Raw genomic sequence first — 19,900 nt, forward strand, 5'->3', positions numbered from 1 at the left:
CTGTCCTCTCTCTCTGCTCTCCAGGTCCCAGAGGAGGACATTGTCTCATCCTGTCCTCTCTCTCTGCTCTCCAGGTCCCAGAGGAGGACATTGTCAGCGTGACGGCCGTCCTCCAGAAGCAGAGGAAGGAACCCGCCGCCAGTTGATTTCCGCCGAAACTCAACAGATGTCGCCTCCCGCTCCGTTCGAGTCGACCCCGCCCCCCAACCCACCCGCCGACAGACCAACGCTTTCTACAAGCTTTTTTTTTGGGGTGGCAGGGCCACGCCGGAGGAGGAGGAGGAGGCGGCGGAGGCTAATTTACTCTCACTCTTAGGTCGAATGACCCTTTTTCGACACGGGTGTCGCTCGGCATAAAATGACGCATTCTCAACTGAGAGAAAAGCTTGACGGTTGAAAATACGTTGGTGCTGGTGGAGCGACGCGCTGGAAGGGTTCTGGGAGGATGTATACATTTGCCTTACCTCTCTGTGTGCCTAGACTGGCACCTCTCTGTGTGCCTAGACTGGCACCTCTCTGTGTGCCTAGACTGGCACCTCTCTGTGTGCCTAGACTGGCACCTCTCTGTGTGCCTAGACTGGCACCTCTCTGTGTGCCTAGACTGGCACCTCTCTGTGTGCCTAGACTGGCACCTCTCTGTGTGCCTAGACTGGCACCTCTCTGTGTGCCTAGACTGGCACCTCTCTGTGTGCCTAGACTGGCACCTCTCTGTGTGCCTAGACTGGCACCTCTCTGTGTGCCTAGACTGGCACTGCGATGCCAGCAGCTATTAACCCTACTATGAACCCGTTGCCATGACGACTGCCAGGAGCACACTTCTCTAAATGTTGTGCGACACGCGAGCGCACGTTGTGCACGAGAAAGACCTCTTTGTCTTAAAAACCCATTTTGACCTGAGATCAGATTCTAAAAAAATGTCTTCTACATCCTGACAGTTTTCAGAAAAAGCTATGTTTCTATGTCAGTCGTTGTTCGATTTTTCAAAAATAGCAGACCTACAAGCTCATAGCGCGCCACTCGGTGGCGCGCTATGAGCTTGTAGATCTGCTATTTCTCAATAGCTAAACATGACATGATGCTAACACCAAAAGGGGTTCCCACCCAAAATGGGTTAAGGGCCTGTTGTACTTGGTTTGCGCGGTGTTGTCGTGCACTGGAAATAGCCGATATATATACCAGCTCACAACGTGTCGCCAACGCGCTGTGAGCTTGTAGATCGGCTATTTCCTGCGGTCGACACACAGCCGCACAACTCATTAAATGAGCCTTTACATATTCGGGGGAAACTGACACATTTATAAACACAACACAAGACACACATCAACGCACAATTGGATCTAACTTGAGTGCACGAATGCATATATTTACAAATATATGTGCGTAAAATTTGTATGTTCAGAATCTGCATATATATATATATATATATATATATATATAATATATATATATATACAGTATTTTATTAGGGCTCATTCACTCGCTCCCATGAGAACACACAGACCCGAGTAGCGATGGGTTCTGAAGTTCTGTTGTTATGTCGAGTCTTCCAGCGCCGTTTGCGTCGCCACGTACAGCTGAAGGAGACGATGGTGTCATTGGTTGATTTCTTACTTGGGACCATCAGGTGTTTTTGGGTTTAGTAGTGAGAAGCACAAAGGTCGAATAGACCTAATGCAGTATTCATTTATATTGCAGAAGTTCTCTTTTTGATTTTCATCTTCTTTTTTTTTTTCAAGACGAGGCTCCCTAGTTTTTTTTTAATTTGAAATGAATGTGCAGGTAATGTTATAAAAAGAGACTACTAACGAACTAGAACCCTCAGGTTTGGGTTGGATTTATTAGGGCTGGAGTGGCCGTTGTATAGCGTTGAGGAGGGGCAACATGGACACCCCTCCCCAAAAATATCCCACTACTATTAAAGCACAACAGCTCCACGGTTATCAGTGCAGTTCAACAGTGGAAGGATGCTTGTTTATATATATTTTTAGATTTTGCCAGACCCTAGGGGGAGTGCCTATACGAGTCGGTGTTGGTGACTGAATGACTCCGCATTGTTGGAACACACAGTGTGTGACTAATAGCCCGTGACTATATCCCATTCTGACCTGAGATCAGATTCATACGAGGTTTCCACTGGACACACACTGGTCTGATTAACCCATTCTGACCTGAGATTCTAAAAATGTCAGTCGTTCGATTTAAAAAAAAATAGCAGACCTACAAGCTCGTAGCGCGCCACTCGGTGGCGCGCTACGAGCTTGTAGATCTGCTATTTTTCAATAGCTAAAGCATATCATGATGCTAACACCAGAATGGGTTATACTATACATATTATAGATGAATGCCGAATATAGCCAATATACAAACTGAAAGCTAATTTTCAGCATGTGACGCCATCGATCGATAGAGTATAAAGCATATTTACTCCCTCGTCTGCTGTCGTCAGTTTGCCGACAAATTCATAGAAAGGCAAGACCGATGCAATCTGATGTTAACCCATTTAGGCCTGACGTGACGTCGAAATTGTCTTTTTTAAATTATTCTTTTTCCCCTGAAAAACCTCATGTTTCTGTATCGGTGGTTCTCAATATTTCGTGTCAAGGACCCCAAAAATTATATTTAATTGGCCGTCGACCCCCATCTGAAAATATCTTGTTCCAGGGACCCCCCCCCCCCCCCAAGAAGCAAAGATTTGAGTTAAAGACTGAAACTCTGAAAGAATATATATTCAAAGATTTGAGGCACATTTTCACAATTTTTCAAAAATAGCAGACCTACAAGTTCACATGAGCTTGTAGATCTGCTATTTTTCAATAGCTAAAGTATAACCTAATGCTATAAACACCAAAAGGGGTTAATTTAAATCCAAACAAGTCACTGGACACAAAGCTTTTTGTAATGGACAAAACTGACCAGATTTTGGAATGCCCTCATTTTGCTTTGATTTAACCCATTCTGACCTGAGATCAGATTCATACGAGGTTTCCACTGGACACACACTGGTCTGATGAACCCATTCTGACCTGAGATCAGATTCTAAAAATGTCAGTCGTTCTTCGAATTTTTCAAAAATAGCAGACCTACAAGCTCGTATCGCGCCACTCGGTGGCGCGCTACGAGCTTGTAGATCTGCTATTTTTCAATAGCTAAAGCATAACATGATGCATAACACCAAAATGGGTGCCCGGTCAGAATGGGTTAACGAACATTAGATCTTCAACACATGCTCTGCTCTGTTTTCGAAGCGGGAAAATAACTTCATTAGTTCATAGTTGGCATTGGCCGGATAAATGCATTAGCTTAAAAAAAATGTAATATTTTATTTCAAAAGAATGACTCGACTTCCAGTTTTCCCGGGCCTGCCACCAGAACAGAAATTAGATGGCATTAATAAGGGGACATCGGAAAGGATCCAGGTGGGTCAGGCTGAACTTGCCTATAGTCTTATTTCTAAAGGTCAACATTTCTTATTTTTAAAAATGTTCCCCAAGGTCAAGAACACTCATGTCTTATAATTTGTTATTTGCACAACAAACTCAAGACTTTAGCTGTTTAACATTTAGACGTGTTTTCTTATTAGGTACACTTACATTTTGTACATTTTTGAAGTAAAACAAGTATTCTGTTCTGTTCTGACACTTTGTAATTGTGTGCCCTTCATTCAATAAAGAGTATTGAATTGACATCATTATTATTTCGCTTCATTGAAAACATCACCCCTGTAGTAAAACATTGAAACGTGTGTTATTAGGGTTAGGTACAGAAATCACTGATGTCCCTCTTTGCGTGGGACAGTCCCTCAAGTCATTTCCAAGACTTTTCAGGTATCCCACAAATTGAGACCCTGTCTGTCCCACATTGTGACTTATGACAACTTTTGTATAATCCCTCCTCTTCTTCAGTCTGCAGTTCCAAATTTGCATTTCCACTTTGTTTTCAAAGTCCAGAAAGAAATGACAAGGACTGGTTATATCAGAGTGGTGAGTGGCTCAAACCATTAGAAATAACTTTGAGGGACAAATTATATGATATTAAATATTAAAAGCAGTTTTAAAATGCATGTTGTTTGTGCTTTAAAACACAGTGCTTTATTCTTGCTCGCCATGCTAACCGCTGTACTGACAACATGAACCATGGCTTTGCTGATTTAATAGTTTATTTAGTGACAACAAGCTGCTCTATCTCTAGTGACCGTAATTAATCAACTTGCCAAAGAGGCAAAAAAGAAATGAGGAGATCTAATATATTTCCTAATTACAAACACACAGTTTTGTTTTCCGTGCCTTCAGAATGATTAATTGTTCTGCTCTGGCCATCTCTCCCCTGTGATTGGTTTACCTTGCCCCGAGGTATGAAACGCTGATAAGAATCGTCTTCGGGGAGCCAACCGGTTCGGACTCCAATCACCATATAGTCCATATTGCAATTTGTGGACAGATGGACGGTGCACCGTGAGGCAGATAAGGCTGTCGATCTCTGTCACGTCAATGCAAAGGGAAAAAACTACACTATACAACCAAGACGGATGTGTGTGTGCGCCAGAGCCGAAGAGTTCTGATGATCCTCACATGGGGGCTCCCCGCAGCCCCGCCTCCCCCCCCCCCCGCAGCGGTGGAAAAAAAGAAGTTGATGTTTTCAGTGGTAGCCTAGTGTTTTTTCCGTAATTTCCACAATTTCCGGAATTTCCGGAATTGCAAATTTCAGCAATTTCCGCAATTCCGCAATTTCCGCAATTTCCGCAATTCCGCAATTTCTGGAATTTCATTTTTTAGCAAATTTCCGCAATTTCCACCATTTCCGCAATTTCCGGAATTTCATTTTTCAGCAAATTTCCGCAATTTCCGCAATTACCATTTCCGCAATTACCATTTCTGCAATTTCCATTGAAATCCTCCCTTATCGCGGACACTGGCATGTTTTCAAATGGAACTAAAAACACTGTTAAATTTACTGGGAAGTTGTGTTGCTCCTCAACATTGTCCGAACTGTTAGGTAATACTGTAATACAGTACATAACATAAATAAATTTAATCATTTTGCAAAACAAAGGCCTTTGCATCTTGTTGGAATTTAGTTTAATTAAAGCAAATTTTAGATTTATTTTACATTTCTATTAGATACAATACTGTCTTGAAAACAATTTAAAAAGCATAAAAATAGGAGCCAATTCATTCATTTCACAGTTAATTTTTATTAAATAGCTATTCCATATGCATGCGCTACACACATAACATTATGATACATTCTTTTGCAGTTTAAAAATTACCCAACGATACATAAAACATTATTGCCTCATGTCAGGGGTTTTTCATTAAAACAAAGCCTTAATACATGATAGTATGGTATGAAGATGATTCCATTGGATGAGCTGCCTGCTAATGTACAGTAGACCTGATGATCATCACGGATGAAGTTATGAAGCCTTTCTATGCACTTATGAAGTGTAATATAACAAAGTAACATACAGTAACATGTGTCCATTCTGAGGTTGCTATTGGTGGCATGGTTTGTATCCAGCCTTAAATGATGTCACTGCAATTCAAGATTGTCCAAAATAGCAATTCAGGCAGAGATGGAGAGGGCTTCTTTTTACCCCCACATGGTCCCTCTGTAGGACCATTAGTGGTCCCTCTGTAGGACCATTAGTGGTCCCTCTGTAGGACCATTAGTGGTCCCTCTGTAGGACCATTAGTGGTCCCTCTGTAGGACCATTAGTGGTCCCTCTCTAGGACCATTAGTGGTCCCTCTGTAGGACCATTAGTGGTCCCTCTCTAGGACCATTAGTGGTCCCTCTGTAGGACCATTAGTGGTCCCTCTGTAGGACCATTAGTGGTCCCTCTCTAGGACCATTAGTGGTCCCTCTCTAGGACCATTAGTGGTCCCTCTGTAGGACCATTAGTGGTCCCTCTCTAGGACCATTAGTGGTCCCTCTCTAGGACCATTAGTGGTCCCTCTGTAGGACCATTAGTGGTCCCTCTGTAGGACCATTAGTGGTCCCTCTCTAGGACCATTAGTGGTCCCTCTGTAGGACCATTAGTGGTCCCTCTGTAGGACCATTAGTGGTCCCTCTGTAGGACCATTAGTGGTCCCTCTGTAGGACCATTAGTGGTCCCTCTCTAGGACCATTAGTGGTCCCTCTGTAGGACCATTAGTGGTCCCTCTCTAGGACCATTAGTGGTCCCTCTCTAGGACCATTAGTGGTCCCTCTCTAGGACCATTAGTGGTCCCTCTCTAGGTCCAACTGTTGTTCTTGTAATTCCTTTAGTATGACAGGAGGATGGCAGACGTTCATACAGGGAGGAGTTCTGGAGGGCTTTCTCCGTAGCAGTACTTGGCCTGAGGGTTTCGATAGGTGTTTTCATGTTGTACGCTCTGGGAGGAGAAATAAAGGATGGGGAATACGTTAGTGACGAGAGATTAAATCGGTATCGGACGATTTTAGATCAAACTGACTATTGAACGTAACTTGTTCATTTTATGACTCAATGACCCTCTAGTTATTTAGCCAGACACCTGGAGCAACAGCTACCTGTGAGGAGGTCCGACACTTGGCCAGGCACAGTTCAAAGTGGTCCTCCACGGCAGTGAAGAGGTTCTGGAAGCCCTCGGCAGCACGGTTCAGGAAACGCTCCAGCAGAGGTTGCTGCAGGAAGAGGAACAGCGATAAGATAAGAACGAGGCTTCTAAGAGTGAAACTAAGGCACAGAACCTCGACTGTTTCTGCTTACATGCTAAAAGTTCCACTAGTGTGATGCTTTTAGGTGAAAGTGTTGTTGGCCATCAGGATTAGAATTTGAGTCAAATCTCATCTCTCGTGGTAAAAGATAACTTGAGCAGTTGCAATGTCTCAAGAAACTGTGCAAATATGCATCTGGGCACACAGTAAAATCCTGAGTGTTGATTTCACTCCAAGGGCCTGATTCTTCAACACGTTTACGCTGATATAATGACGTGAAGCTAGCGGAAAGGCATTTACGTGGATTTCCCACATTAATTTGGAATTCATGGAAATGGCCGTGAACTTGACGCTCACGTACGTTGGTCGGAAACTCCGTAAAATCCTACGGGACCTCTTTAGGTGGCGGACGAATTTACGGATATATTCAGAAGGCTTTAGTCTTCATGCTGAATCAATAAATAGTTCCCAAATCGCAGATAAAATATGTAGGCATGTGTCCCGACCCTAACATTGTTCAGCACATAAAAAAATGATATATAAAAGCCGAGTGCACTTGCACTTGTATGCCTATGCATGCATTCTAGAGGCAAGTCCCATAAGGAAACTGCCCCTGCAAGCGACACCTTTTTATTTATTTATTAGGATATTTCTATAGCATGCGCGATTGCGCTGCTCACTTGACAGCCTTCTCTAGGCTACTCGCAGTGCAACGCGTTGTGAGCTTGTAGATCGGCTCCCGTGGACTCGCGGTGCATGTTAAAAAACAAACTCACAATTATAATAAGAACATAGGCCTACACTTATCTGCATTCTGCACTGTACGAATCCAACGTTGTTTAGTGAGTCAGTTCTCTGACTGTCGTCGGTGTGTGTGTGTGTGTGTGTGTGTGTGTGTGTGTGTGTGTGGGGCGGACAGCAGCATGCGGCCGCTGAACCGAGTCCAATATGGGTGAAATTTACATTGGAAAATTGCGGTGAGCCCGGCAAGGACAGAACACGGCCCGGCCCGACTGTTATATGGTCTATCTATGGCATTCTATGGTTCACAGACATGCCGGTCTGACAGACAGACAGCAGTCACGACGAGCGCTATAAATCCACATTATGGCATCAGCGCGTGCAATTTGGCCAGTCAGTTTTAAGCCAGCTCACCTTAATTAATTATAATATGGGCAACGTTGTAGCTGTGTATATGCTGTAGGCTACTAGGCTACATTGATCTCATCATGAGTTTGCCGTGTCCCGCGAATCATTTTAATATGACGACATCATGAATTGAATTTACATCTGATACATCGGATATCTATTTTACTTCTGCAGGCGAGTGTTCTTTCTTTTTTTTATAACCCTGCAGTGCATTCATCAGTAAGGGCTTATCATTGCCGAGTTGTAATATAGCATTTGGTCGTGTGGTGAGCAGTACAAATTAACTTATTCTCATTATGTGAAAGTAACTGTAACATATCAGTTAACTCTGACATTTAAGGATCGAGTGAAGCAATGCGTGCCAAGTTGGCAAGTTTCGTTTATAATTATATAGGCCTACATATAACTCGCGCTGTTTGCTTGAAGATCTGTCCGTGCAGAGAACCTCCTGTCAAAATTAACTACTCTACAAGCTCATCGCGCTGTTGTATAGAATTTAAAGTTTGGGAATCCTCTGTGCCGGCTATGATGACGTATTTCGAGATTTCCTGTTGCCTTATATGGTGTAGAATGGGCGTGGATGTTCCAACTAACCAGGCGACACCAGGCGAATCGCTTGGGGAAAATGCGGAAAGGATACACTTAGCGATCCGCATAAATGAAGTGATTACACCAGCGTCTCTGAATAACACGTCATCTCAACGTAGCTTGATCGGACGGATAAATACGATATCTGTTTCCGCCACAGTGTAACGGTGGCGTATTTCTTTTTAATGAATCAGGCCCCAAGAGTGTAAAAATGTTCCATTTGTACACTCTGAGTTAAACCAACACTCAGTGCTATAGATGCAGTTGACAGGAGCTGCATTAATTTTGTAGACTACATACCTTGTCAGGTTGGAGGCAGCAAGACACACAGTACTCGTAGATGTTGCAGCAGCCATTGGCCAGACAGCTTTTACAGATGTACTGCCTGGAGCTGGGAGCGTTCACGTTACAGCAGCCGTTCACCAACAAGTCCTTCCTCTCGCAGACATAACCTGTGAATCGTTGACAATGACCCAGATTACAGAAGTGCTTTTAGATTTATAGGTATCTACGCTATCAGGTACCGTCGCCCATAATCCATCTCGCCCTCTTTTCTTCCCCCGCCGACCGCCGGTTCTTGTATTCTTTATTTTGTTTTACTGAGGTTAGAAATAACCTCAGTAGGGTTAGGCATAGTTTTACTGGGGTTAAATTTAGGAATAGGGTTAGGTTTAGGCATAGTTTTACTGGTTTTAAGTTTAGGAATAGGGTTAGGTTTAGGGTTAGGCATAGTTTTACTGAGGTTAAGTTTAGGAATAGGGTTAGAGTTAGGCATAGTTTTACTGGGGTTGAGTTTAGGAATAGTTTTACTGTGGTTGAGTTTAGGAATAGGGTTAGGTTTAGACATAGTTTTACTGAGGTTAGGAATAAGGTTACGTTTAGCCGTTTAATCATAATTTACTTAGGTTACTTTAGGGAAAACCAGACTGAGCAGTTCTGCCGGCTGTACGCCTGGGGGGCGAGTTGGTAAATGAGCGACTCGTTTTGGCAGTCATATCTACGCAGTGATGGCCATGGCCAGGCTGACACATATCTGTGTGGTACTAGGGCCGGAAGAGCACTGACACTATGTGTATGGTACTAGGGCCGGAAGAGCACTGACACTATGTGTGTGGTACTAGGGCCGGAAGAGCACTGACACTATGTGTATGGTACTAGGGCCGGAAGAGCACTGACACTATGTGTGTGGTACTAGGGCCGGAAGAGCACTGACACCATGTGTATGGTACTAGGGCCGGAAGAGCACTGACACCATGTGTGTGGTACTAGGGCCGGAAGAGCACTGACACTATGTGTATGGTACTAGGGCCGGAAGAGCACTGACACTATGTGTGTGGTACTAGGGCCGGAAGAGCACTGACACCATGTGTATGGTACTAGGGCCGGAAGAGCACTGACACCATGTGTGTGGTACTAGGGCCGGAAGAGCACTGACACATATCTGTGTGGTACTAGGGCCGGAAGAGCACTGACACATATCTGTGTGGTACTAGGGCCGGAAGAGCACTGACACTATGTGTATGGTACTAGGGCCGGAAGAGCACTGACACTATGTGTATGGTACTAGGGCCGGAAGAGCACTGACACTATGTGTGTGGTACTAGGGCCGGAAGAGCACTGACACTATGTGTATGGTACTAGGGCCGGAAGAGCACTGACACTATGTGTATGGTACTAGGGCCGGAAGAGCACTGACACTATGTGTATGGTACTAGGGCCGGAAGAGCACTGACACTATGTGTGTGGTACTAGGGCCGGAAGAGCACTGACACATATCTGTGTGGTACTAGGGCCGGAAGAGCACTGACACTATGTGTATGGTACTAGGGCCGGAAGAGCACTGACACTATGTGTGTGGTACTAGGGCCGGAAGAGCACTGACACTATGTGTATGGTACTAGGGCCGGAAGAGCACTGACACATATCTGTGTGGTACTAGGGCCGGAAGGGCACTGACACTATGTGTGTGGTACTAGGGCCGGAAGGGCACTGACACTATGTGTGTGGTACTAGGGCCGGAAGGGCACTGACACTATGTGTGTGGTACTAGGGCCGGAAGAGCACTGACACCATGTGTATGGTACTAGGGCCGGAAGAGCACTGACACCATGTGTGTGGTACTAGGGCCGGAAGAGCACTGACACATATCTGTGTGGTACTAGGGCCGGAAGAGCACTGACACCATGTGTATGGTACTAGGGCCGGAAGAGCACTGACACCATGTGTGTGGTACTAGGGCCGGAAGAGCACTGACACTATGTGTATGGTACTAGGGCCGGAAGAGCACTGACACATATCTGTGTGGTACTAGGGCCGGAAGAGCACTGACACTATGTGTGTGGTACTAGGGCCGGAAGAGCACTGACACATATCTGTGTGGTACTAGGGCCGGAAGAGCACTGACACTATGTGTATGGTACTAGGGCCGGAAGAGCACTGACACATATCTGTATGGTATAGGGCCGGAAGAGCACTGACACTATGTGTATGGTACTAGGGCCGGAAGAGCACTGACACTATGTGTATGGTACTAGGGCCGGAAGAGCACTGACACATATCTGTGTGGTACTAGGGCCGGAAGAGCACTGACACTATGTGTGTGGTACTAGGGCCGGAAGAGCACTGACACTATGTGTATGGTACTAGGGCCGGAAGAGCACTGACACATATCTGTATGGTATAGGGCCGGAAGAGCACTGACACATATCTGTATGGTACTAGGGCCGGAAGAGCACTGACTATGTGTATGGTACTAGGGCCGGAAGAGCACTGACACTATGTGTATGGTACTAGGGCCGGAAGAGCACTGACACTATGTGTGTGGTACTAGGGCCGGAAGAGCACTGACACATATCTGTGTGGTACTAGGGCCGGAAGGGCACTGACACTATGTGTGTGGTACTAGGGCCGGAAGGGCACTGACACTATGTGTGTGGTACTAGGGCCGGAAGAGCACTGACACCATGTGTATGGTACTAGGGCCGGAAGAGCACTGACACCATGTGTGTGGTACTAGGGCCGGAAGAGCACTGACACTATGTGTATGGTAGGGTCGGTAGAGCAAATGTAAACAAGGTGGTAGTAGGTGGACTTCATTCCTCATCTCTCTCAGTGCTCACCGAGTTCATCTGTGAGCAGCGTCTTGCCCTGGATGGAGTTTCTGCACTGGGTGATCTGCCGGCTGCTGTTGCCCAGGTTGAAGCGGACCTTCCACGGGATGCGGTGGTCCGGATCCCTCACCTCCAAGAGGTTCCGGTCCCGTATGGTTCGCTCCTCCTGTAACAACAGCAGCGAGTTATTTCATCTGGTTTACAGCTCGGGACGGCGGGCTCAGAGAGGTTTACCACAGCCCAGTGCGGCTATAGGGTTGGGATTCTTTAGTACTTTAAATTATTCCGGTTCCTTAAAACCCATTCTGACCCGAGATCAGATTCTAAAAATGTCTTCTACATCCTGACAGTTTTCTGAAAAAGCTATGTCTCTATGTCAGTCGTTCTTCGATTTTTTCAAAAACAGCAGACCTACAAGCTCATAGCGCGCCACTCGGTGGCGCGCTATGAGCTTGTAGATCTAACCTGGGGCGACATTATTATTAGTTCCAATACCTGTTTGAGTGTGCTGGTGAGGAAGTAGATGAGGGACAGTCCAAAGACTACACCTAGGACCCAGCGCTTTCTCAGCAATCGGCGTAGAACCATCATGGCATGGTTTTCTTGGGGAGATGCCGATATGTGAGCTCCCAGTTCTATAACCCTCTCTGTAGGTCTGAGCTCTGGGATGCAGTGGTGGAATACAGTCTGACAAGACCTTATAAAAAAAAAAAAAAAAGTCTCAACCCCTCGGACGAGCCCTAGCAAGCAGAGGCTTATAGCTATAACTGTCTTTATTAAAACTAATATGCATTTCAGTCCAACTATACTTCAGCTAACCCATTTTGGCACGCTTATACTAACAGCTGCGGCTAAAGCAGGTCACTGTGAGACGCGTTGATGTGTAGCTATCAGACATGAAATCACAATATGACTCTTCATGGACATGCACAGACAGACAGACACAGATGATGATGGCCTGGGGTTGATATACAAGCAAAGCTATAAATGCGGTGTTATTAATTTATCAACCTAAAAAGGCTGCTTTGGTTAGCCCACTATAGCTAGCTGGCCTGTCACCGATGGTCGTCTCATGTAGGTATAGAATAGACGTCCATTCTCCATTGGATACATTCGTTGTTGTTTTTTTTAATCAAACGCTCTCTTCTGACTCTACAAGTGCAATAATAACGTATATAATAGTCTTATATAGTCGTATATTTAGTCCTGGCTGCTGGAGCTGTTGTGACTGACATCCACCATCAAAACAGACTGCAAACACGGATGTGTTGTGATGGAAGGAGGCCCGCTGATTGGTCTGGTATGGTGACGTCAAGCAGGAAGGAGCTCTAGAATCTTATTTATTTGTTTGTTTGTTTTTTGTTTTTTCTCCGGCGAGTCTTGATCCCATGGCCCGGAAGGACGGCCGTTGTGATTGGCTATAATGGTTGTTTTTTGCCGTACAAAATATATATTCATTCGTAATTCAATGTTCAATGTAATTGCACGTACAGCAACTCTGAAGTAACATGTTTAAATCCTATTTCAAAACAAATATTTTATAATTAGTTTTTAGAAGTGTATATTTGTATGTTATGATGAATTTAACATAGTGGACCCTTAGAGTATATGCTTTATGGTGTCTCCACTTTATAGAGCTATAGATGGTCTACAAGCTACAGCGCATACGGAGCTTGTATGTAATGGCTTTTTATCGTTTTTATTTTGTATTTTAACATTGGTTTCCCTGACAACCAACAAGCCAATCAATAACGTCCAGTCCCCCTGGGTTATGGGATCTCTACTCGACTCGCCCATCATTTTCCCAGTTCCCAGCATCCATCCATCCGCAGAATCTCTCTGGAACAACTAACCGCAGCCTATCTACTAACCATATAATGACACATGCAGGAGGATATAGTGATTGATTGAGGTAACATTTCTGTTATATGTATAGGTTACAAGCTGTGTTAATAATGCATAAAAAACAGGGGCAACCGAACCAGTATAGCAGATCATCTGCGGCCAATCCACCTGTCACGTTGATGCTAATTTTGCCTTTGTTGAGTGTACATCCCCATTGTAATGTTGTGTTTGTGTGCAGGACCCCCAATTCCCCAAATTGACACTAATTAGCCCGCGGACCCCCCATTTGAAGTGATATGCCAGGTGTGTGTGTGTGTGTGTGTGTGTGTGTGTGTGTGTGTGCAACTTGGCCTGTTGTAGCGCCACCATGAGGCTGATCCGTGGATATGCACGGCTTGGGATACACTGCCATGTCTTCCTTCTCAGAATGCATTTCTTTCATGTGGATTCCAAGGGATTCGATTTCCCAAAAGTTGCGTAACTGATCTGACAGTGCCTGTTCCTCTCCGACGCGGATGTGCATCACTTCAATGTGACAACTTCAGTTATGATGATATTTAGCGTGGTGACTTCTCCTTGCACCAGCCATCCAAATACACTTTTCAGTGCAACTATAGTCCTTCATCCAGTCTCTAAAACCAAATTAACTCTGAGAGTGTACAAATGGAACCAAATGGACCCGTTGTTGACCCGTTATAGAGCCATTGGTTCCAAACTATCATTTAGCTTGGGACCCCCTGGAACTCCCTCAATGAGGCCTGGAGCCCACTTTGGGAACCACTGAGATCATCGTGTGTGTGTGTGTGTGTGTGTGTGTGTGTGTGTGTGTGCGTGTGCGTGCGTGTGCGTGCAAACAGAGCAGGAACTGGACCATGTGGTGATGAGCAGTGTGCCATGCAGAGGAGACACAGCAGCAACACGGATGGCATGCCGTCGGAAAGGTGGGCAAGGGAAATCACACATAGGCAGTGGGCTGGTGAACAGGAACCAGTGGCGGAAACTCCGTGGGTTCAGAGGCGCGATTGAACCCCCTGGCATTTTGGCAAAGGCGCGACTGAACCCACTGCATTTTGGCAAAATATATCTATATGCACTGCAGTAAATTATGCACCCACTGACTGTCCACTGAAATTCCCCCTCCCCAGTGGTCATGTTGTCATGCACGTATAGTCACATACCTTTACGAGGGGTTACAAGATAGGTGTTGGGCCGCCGCGCATGCCGCATTCAAATGCTAATAAGGTGGCTTTTGTTCGAAAAAACAAAACTCGTTTTTTTCCACCGCTGGGGGGGGGGGGGGGGGGGGGGGCGCTGCTTGAACCCCCTGCCGTTATAAGAACTTTCCGCCTCTGACAGGAACCCATTTTGACCTGGGAAACCTGAGGGTTTGAGATAGGTTGTAGGACTAATAATGACTGGTCTAACCAATGACTAGTCTAAATCTGTCTAATGGTGGTAATAAATTCCCCCCCAATGGGGTGCAGTACTTAGTTTAGACTAGTCATTGATTAGACCAGTCATTAGTCCTACAACTACAACCTATCTCAAACCCTCACCCTAACCCTAACCTCCCACGGGGCAGCACACCTAAACCTAACCTTAACCCTCTCCCAACCCTTATGTCTAACCAATGACTAGTCTAAATCTGTCAAATGGTGGTATAAATGCCCCCCCCCCCCATGCAGGAGTCGTAGCCAAACCCTAGGGTCAGAGAGCAGCCTGGATGAGGGAGGCGTGTTCGACCTGTGCCTGAAGCCCGACTCCTCGCCCACCTCCCCCCAGCAGCAGCTCTTCTCCGGCCTGGTGTGTGTCGGTGTCCCCTCCGGGGCCAACCTCCAGGCGGCCTCCGGCCTGGTCCTGGGCTCGCCCCATCCAGACGTCTTCATCCAGATGACCGCCCTGACCTGCAGGGGGGAAGAGGGCGGGGGCGGCGGCGGCTCCCACCTCACCGCGGGCGGCGGGTCCTTCCTAGTCCCGCGGCCCCCGCAGGGGCCGCACCACCACCACCACCACCACCACTTCCACCACCAGCAGCCCCTCCAGCACCGGACCTCCTCCCTGCTGCAGCAGGCCGCCGCCGCCGAGAGGCACGGCGGCCCCCGGGGGCCCGGGGACGAGGCCCCCGAGGACCCGTCCTCCTCCACCACGCCCGCCCCGGCCCTGTCCGAGCTGAAGGCCGTGGTCACGTGGCTTCAGCGGGGCTTCCCGTTCATCCTCATCCTGGTGGCCAAAGTCTGCTTTCAGCATAAGCTAGGTAAGTAAACCAATAATGTGTACTGTGTATTAAGCTAGCTAAACCAATATGTGTACTGTGTATTAAGCTAGCTAAACCAATATGTGTACTGTGTATTAAGCTAGCTAAACCAATATGTGTACTGTGTATTAAGCTAGCTAAACCAATATGTGTACTGTGTATTAAGCTAGCTAAACCAATATGTGTACTGTGTATTAAGCTAGCTAAACCAATATGTGTACTGTGTATTAAGCTATAGCTAAACCAATATGTGTACTGTGTATTAAGCTAGCTAAACCACTATGTGTACTGTGTATTAAGCTAGCTAAACCAATATGTGTACTTTGTATTAACTACTGGGTTTTCATGTTTCTGAATCCATTCCCAGCATTAGTTTTGCACAAAATACACTCATTGGGCTAAATTAGGCCATATCCACTTGCCCAAATGTTTTACTACAACACCTTTAGAAACACATTGGTGAAGAAATTCCTTGGTAACGATTCCCAGATTTTCATAGATTTCTCTTCTTCTCTCCGTCTCTGGCAGGTATTGCTGTATGTGTGGGGATGGCCAGCACGTTTGCCTTTGCCAATTCAACATTTAAGCACCAGGTTTCTTTGCGGGTAATGATGAGTAACATGCACTTTACTCTGCACCTCTGATTAGGGCATTCACTTCTAGTCATTTTTACTAGTCGACTAGTTGCCTAGTTTACGAGTCGACTAGTCGACTACCTACCTACTAACCTACTAACTACCTATTATTATGTTTTGGAAATAAATATTTGTACATTTAAAAACTGTGTGTACATTGGTGACTATAGCTATAATCTACCTGATCTTGAGGCCTACAAAATCGGGGAAAAAATCTTATCAACTAGTCAACTAGTACTAACAAGGTCGACTAGTGGATTTACTAGTAGACTAGTTGCTTAATGCCCTACCTCTGATAACGTTCAACAGTGCGTGACAAATCGTATCGTGAACTTCATATCGTGATACGAATCGTATCGTGAGTTGAGTGAATCGTTATACAGTACATGCCTACTTTAGGTAGTCCAGTCACAGAATATGTATCTACGATTGTTGATGAACAACAGAATGAGCCCCAGACCGTTGATAAACAACAGAATGAGCCCCAGACCGTTGATAAACAACAGAATGAGCCCCCAGACCGTTGATAAACAACAGTTTGAGCCCCAGACCGTTGATAAACAACAGTTTGAGCCCCAGACCGTTGATAAACAACAGAATGAGCCCCAGACCGTTGATAAACAACAGAATGAGCCCCAGACCGTTGATAAACAACAGAATGAGCCCCAGACCGTTGATAAACAACAGAATGAGCCCCAGACCGTTGATAAACAACAGAATGAGCCCCAGACCGTTGATAAAACAACACAATGAGCCCCAGACCGTTGATAAACAACAGAATGAGCCCCCAGACCGTTGATAAACAACAGAATGAGCCCCAGACCGTTGATAAACAACAGAATGAGCCCCCAGACCGTTGATAAACAACAGAATGAGCCCCCAGACCGTTGATGAACAACAGAATGAGCCCCAGACCGTTGATAAACAACAGAATGAGCCCCCGACCGCTGATAAACAACAGAATGAGCCCCCAGACCGTTGATAAACAACAGTTTGAGCCCCAGACCGTTGATAAACAACAGAATGAGCCCCCAGACCGTTGATGAACAACAGAATGAGCCCCAGACCGTTGATAAACAACAGAATGAGCCCCAGACCGTTGATAAACAACAGAATGAGCCCCAGACCGTTGATAAACAACAGAATGAGCCCCCAGACCGTTGATAAACAACAGAATGAGCCCCAGACCGTTGATAAACAACATAATGAGCCCCAGACCGTTGATAAACAACAGAATGAGCCCCCAGACCGTTGATAAACAACATAATGAGCCCCAGACCGTTGATAAACAACAGAATGAGCCCCAGACCGTTGATAAACAACATAATGAGCCCCAGACCGTTGATAAACAACAGAATGAGCCTCAGACCGTTGATAAACAACAGAATGAGCCCCCAGACTGGATTTACTAGTAGACTAGTTGCTTAATGCCCTATACCTCTGATAACATTCAACAGTGCGTGACAATAGTATGGTACATTAATTTAATAGAAGCATTGTGGGACGTTAATGCTTTTCCAACGGCTAGATGCGTCTAGATTTTGACTGGGCTGTTATGTTTGTCTTCAGCTGTCTGCCAGGCACTTAACTTTGGCGGGTGACCAGACGTCATTAAAAATTGACTGGTCCATTTTTTTTCTTCCAATTTGGCCTGTAAACTACTCCTCTAAGTGGCAGGTGAATATTGCAATCCATTAGGCGCTGGTGGACACATGGACAAAGAAAGTTAACTGAATGTAAGCCTACACTGAACACCATACGTCATCCTAAGAAATAACAGTACCCAGGGCTTAATTAAAGACAAGTTCTCAGTCCTGGGGATGGATTTCAGTCCTGAGGATTTCATAGGGGTCATTTAATGAGATCAGTGGGGATTTGCAAAAAAAAAATCATTTTCTGTCTTGGGATTAGTTTTTGGCTTTAAGCCCTGATACCTGTGCCCTGTCCTCCCTCCCTTGTCCAGGAGGCGCGCTCTGTGTTCGCTGCCCTGTGGATCATGGTTTTCCTCGCAGGGAACATAGTTTATCTCTACTACACCTTCAGCCAAGAGGAGCTTTACAACAGGTAACAGTACAGTAACAGTACAGTACAGTACTAGTTATGGAAGCAGAATGTTACATTTGTTTTTGTTCCTGGTTTAGTTTTTTGGCTGTCCATATATTCTCCTTAATGTTTTGCCATTGTTTTTCATTTTCATGTCCATTTCTTTTAGGAAGTGTTCCCGTTCATGTCTATTCTTGTCCTGTGAGTATTTTGTGTTCATTTTTTATTGATTTGGTCATTTTAATGTTTTTGTGTCATATTTTCTGTTGAAGAAACTGTTATTATTATTATTTCAGTAGTGATTATTATAACGATTCCATTTTATCGATTATCGATGATCCCATTTAGACCTGAGCCCGATTCTAAAAATCAGACCCGTCGGAAGTGAGTGGTACTGTACTGTACTGTACTGTACTGTACTGTACTGTACTGTACTGTACTGTACTGTACTGTACTGTACTGTACTGTACTGTACTGTACTGGCCCTCCTCCCTGGCCTGTGTGTGTGTGTGTGTGTGTGTCTGTGTGTTAGGCTGTGCAACAGTGACACTTTGTTGTGAACAAAACGCTATAATGCTATTTTCATGCTCGGACACAGCCAGGGACACAGGGACAGACAGACCCAGGGACCCAGCCACATACACACACACACACACACACACACAGCTGTCTATAGGAGTGGTTGCACCACTCAAAAATGCCGTTTCACCTTTATTTTAAATACTATTTTTATTATAAATACTGAAACATCTACAAGCTCGCCACATTGCCTCTAATTCCCCCCAAAACCGACTATCTTTATTAAAATTAAATCCACTAGTTTTTATTAACCCATTCTGACCTGAGATCAGATTCATACGAGGTTTCCACTGGACACACACTGGTCTGATTAACCCATTCTGACCTGAGATCAGATTCTAAAAATGTCAGTCGTTCTTCGAATTTTTCAAAAATAGCAGACCTACAAGCTCGTATCGCGCCACTCGGTGGCGCGATATGAGCTTGTAGATCTGCTATTTTTCAATAGCTAAAGCATAACATGATGCCAACACCAAAATGGGTGCCCGGTCAGAATGGGTTAACAGCCATGTTTTCTGTTACTTTCCATCTCGTCCATCTTCCATGAAGAGTCCAGTGTTGCTGGTCGTCCTCGTATCACCATGATTCAACGTTTTTTGTTTTTTGTTGTTGTAAATCACTGTCCTACTATGCCATAATATGTGACGTCAAAGTAGCAAAACTTCCCGGTCTACAAGCTTACAATGCGGTTAAGCTTGTCAATGGGCTATTTTTGCTACTTCTGAAAACCTTTTAAAGACCTTCAGTCTGTGGGTTATAAACATTCAACGTGAAAGTGAAGAGCTGGTGACAATACTTTTTAATATCATTTTTATCCCACAATTTTGTAACCCATTTTTCACCCCTGTGTCAATTATCTAATGTGATCCTGGGCTCTACACACCCTCCGCCAACCTGGGGAGAGCAACGGACACAAGTTGCTCCTTTTACACCTGACGGGGGGGGGGGGTTTCCTTGGTTGGACGTAGCGCGTGGAAGGAACACGTTATTCCAACCAGTTCCTTTCCCCCTCCATCAGGCG

The 19,900-nt window shown here is 45.3% G+C and overlaps 3 protein-coding genes across 3 annotated transcripts in view; 2 read left to right on the top strand and 1 right to left on the bottom strand.

Annotated features, from left to right (window-relative positions):
- Positions 1–626, top strand: part of castor1 (cytosolic arginine sensor for mTORC1 subunit 1) — a 28,953-nt gene extending 28,327 nt beyond the window's left edge. Inside the window, exon 9 of the mRNA XM_080756130.1 lies at positions 75–626. Within this exon, the coding sequence (XP_080612256.1) occupies positions 75–146 (72 nt within the window). The 3' untranslated portion in view covers positions 147–626. The remainder of the gene's footprint in view (positions 1–74) is intronic.
- Positions 627–6,219: 5,593 nt separating this feature from the next.
- On the bottom strand, positions 6,220–12,772 carry spring1 (SREBF pathway regulator in golgi 1). The gene is made up of 6 exons (XM_080755484.1): positions 12,535–12,772; positions 12,019–12,220; positions 11,533–11,689; positions 8,714–8,865; positions 6,530–6,643; positions 6,220–6,372 (listed from the first exon to the last, which is right to left on the bottom strand). The coding sequence occupies exons 2-6, from the start codon at positions 12,112–12,114 to the stop codon at positions 6,289–6,291; spliced, it is 603 nt and encodes a 200-aa protein (XP_080611610.1). The 5' UTR covers positions 12,115–12,220; positions 12,535–12,772; the 3' UTR covers positions 6,220–6,288.
- A 554-nt stretch (positions 12,773–13,326) lies between these two features.
- The window catches only part of rnft2 (ring finger protein, transmembrane 2), a 24,629-nt gene continuing 18,055 nt past the window's right edge, over positions 13,327–19,900 (top strand). The window contains exons 1-5 of the mRNA XM_080755731.1: positions 13,327–13,435; positions 14,228–14,309; positions 15,054–15,622; positions 16,151–16,227; positions 18,221–18,321. Of these exons, the coding sequence (XP_080611857.1) occupies positions 14,263–14,309; positions 15,054–15,622; positions 16,151–16,227; positions 18,221–18,321 (794 nt within the window). The 5' untranslated portion in view covers positions 13,327–13,435; positions 14,228–14,262. The remainder of the gene's footprint in view (positions 13,436–14,227; positions 14,310–15,053; positions 15,623–16,150; positions 16,228–18,220; positions 18,322–19,900) is intronic.

The sequence above is a fragment of the Protomyctophum bolini genome (assembly GCF_963924005.1).
Source record: "Protomyctophum bolini genome assembly, chromosome: 22".
Taxonomy (NCBI): Eukaryota; Metazoa; Chordata; class Actinopteri; order Myctophiformes; family Myctophidae; genus Protomyctophum; species Protomyctophum bolini.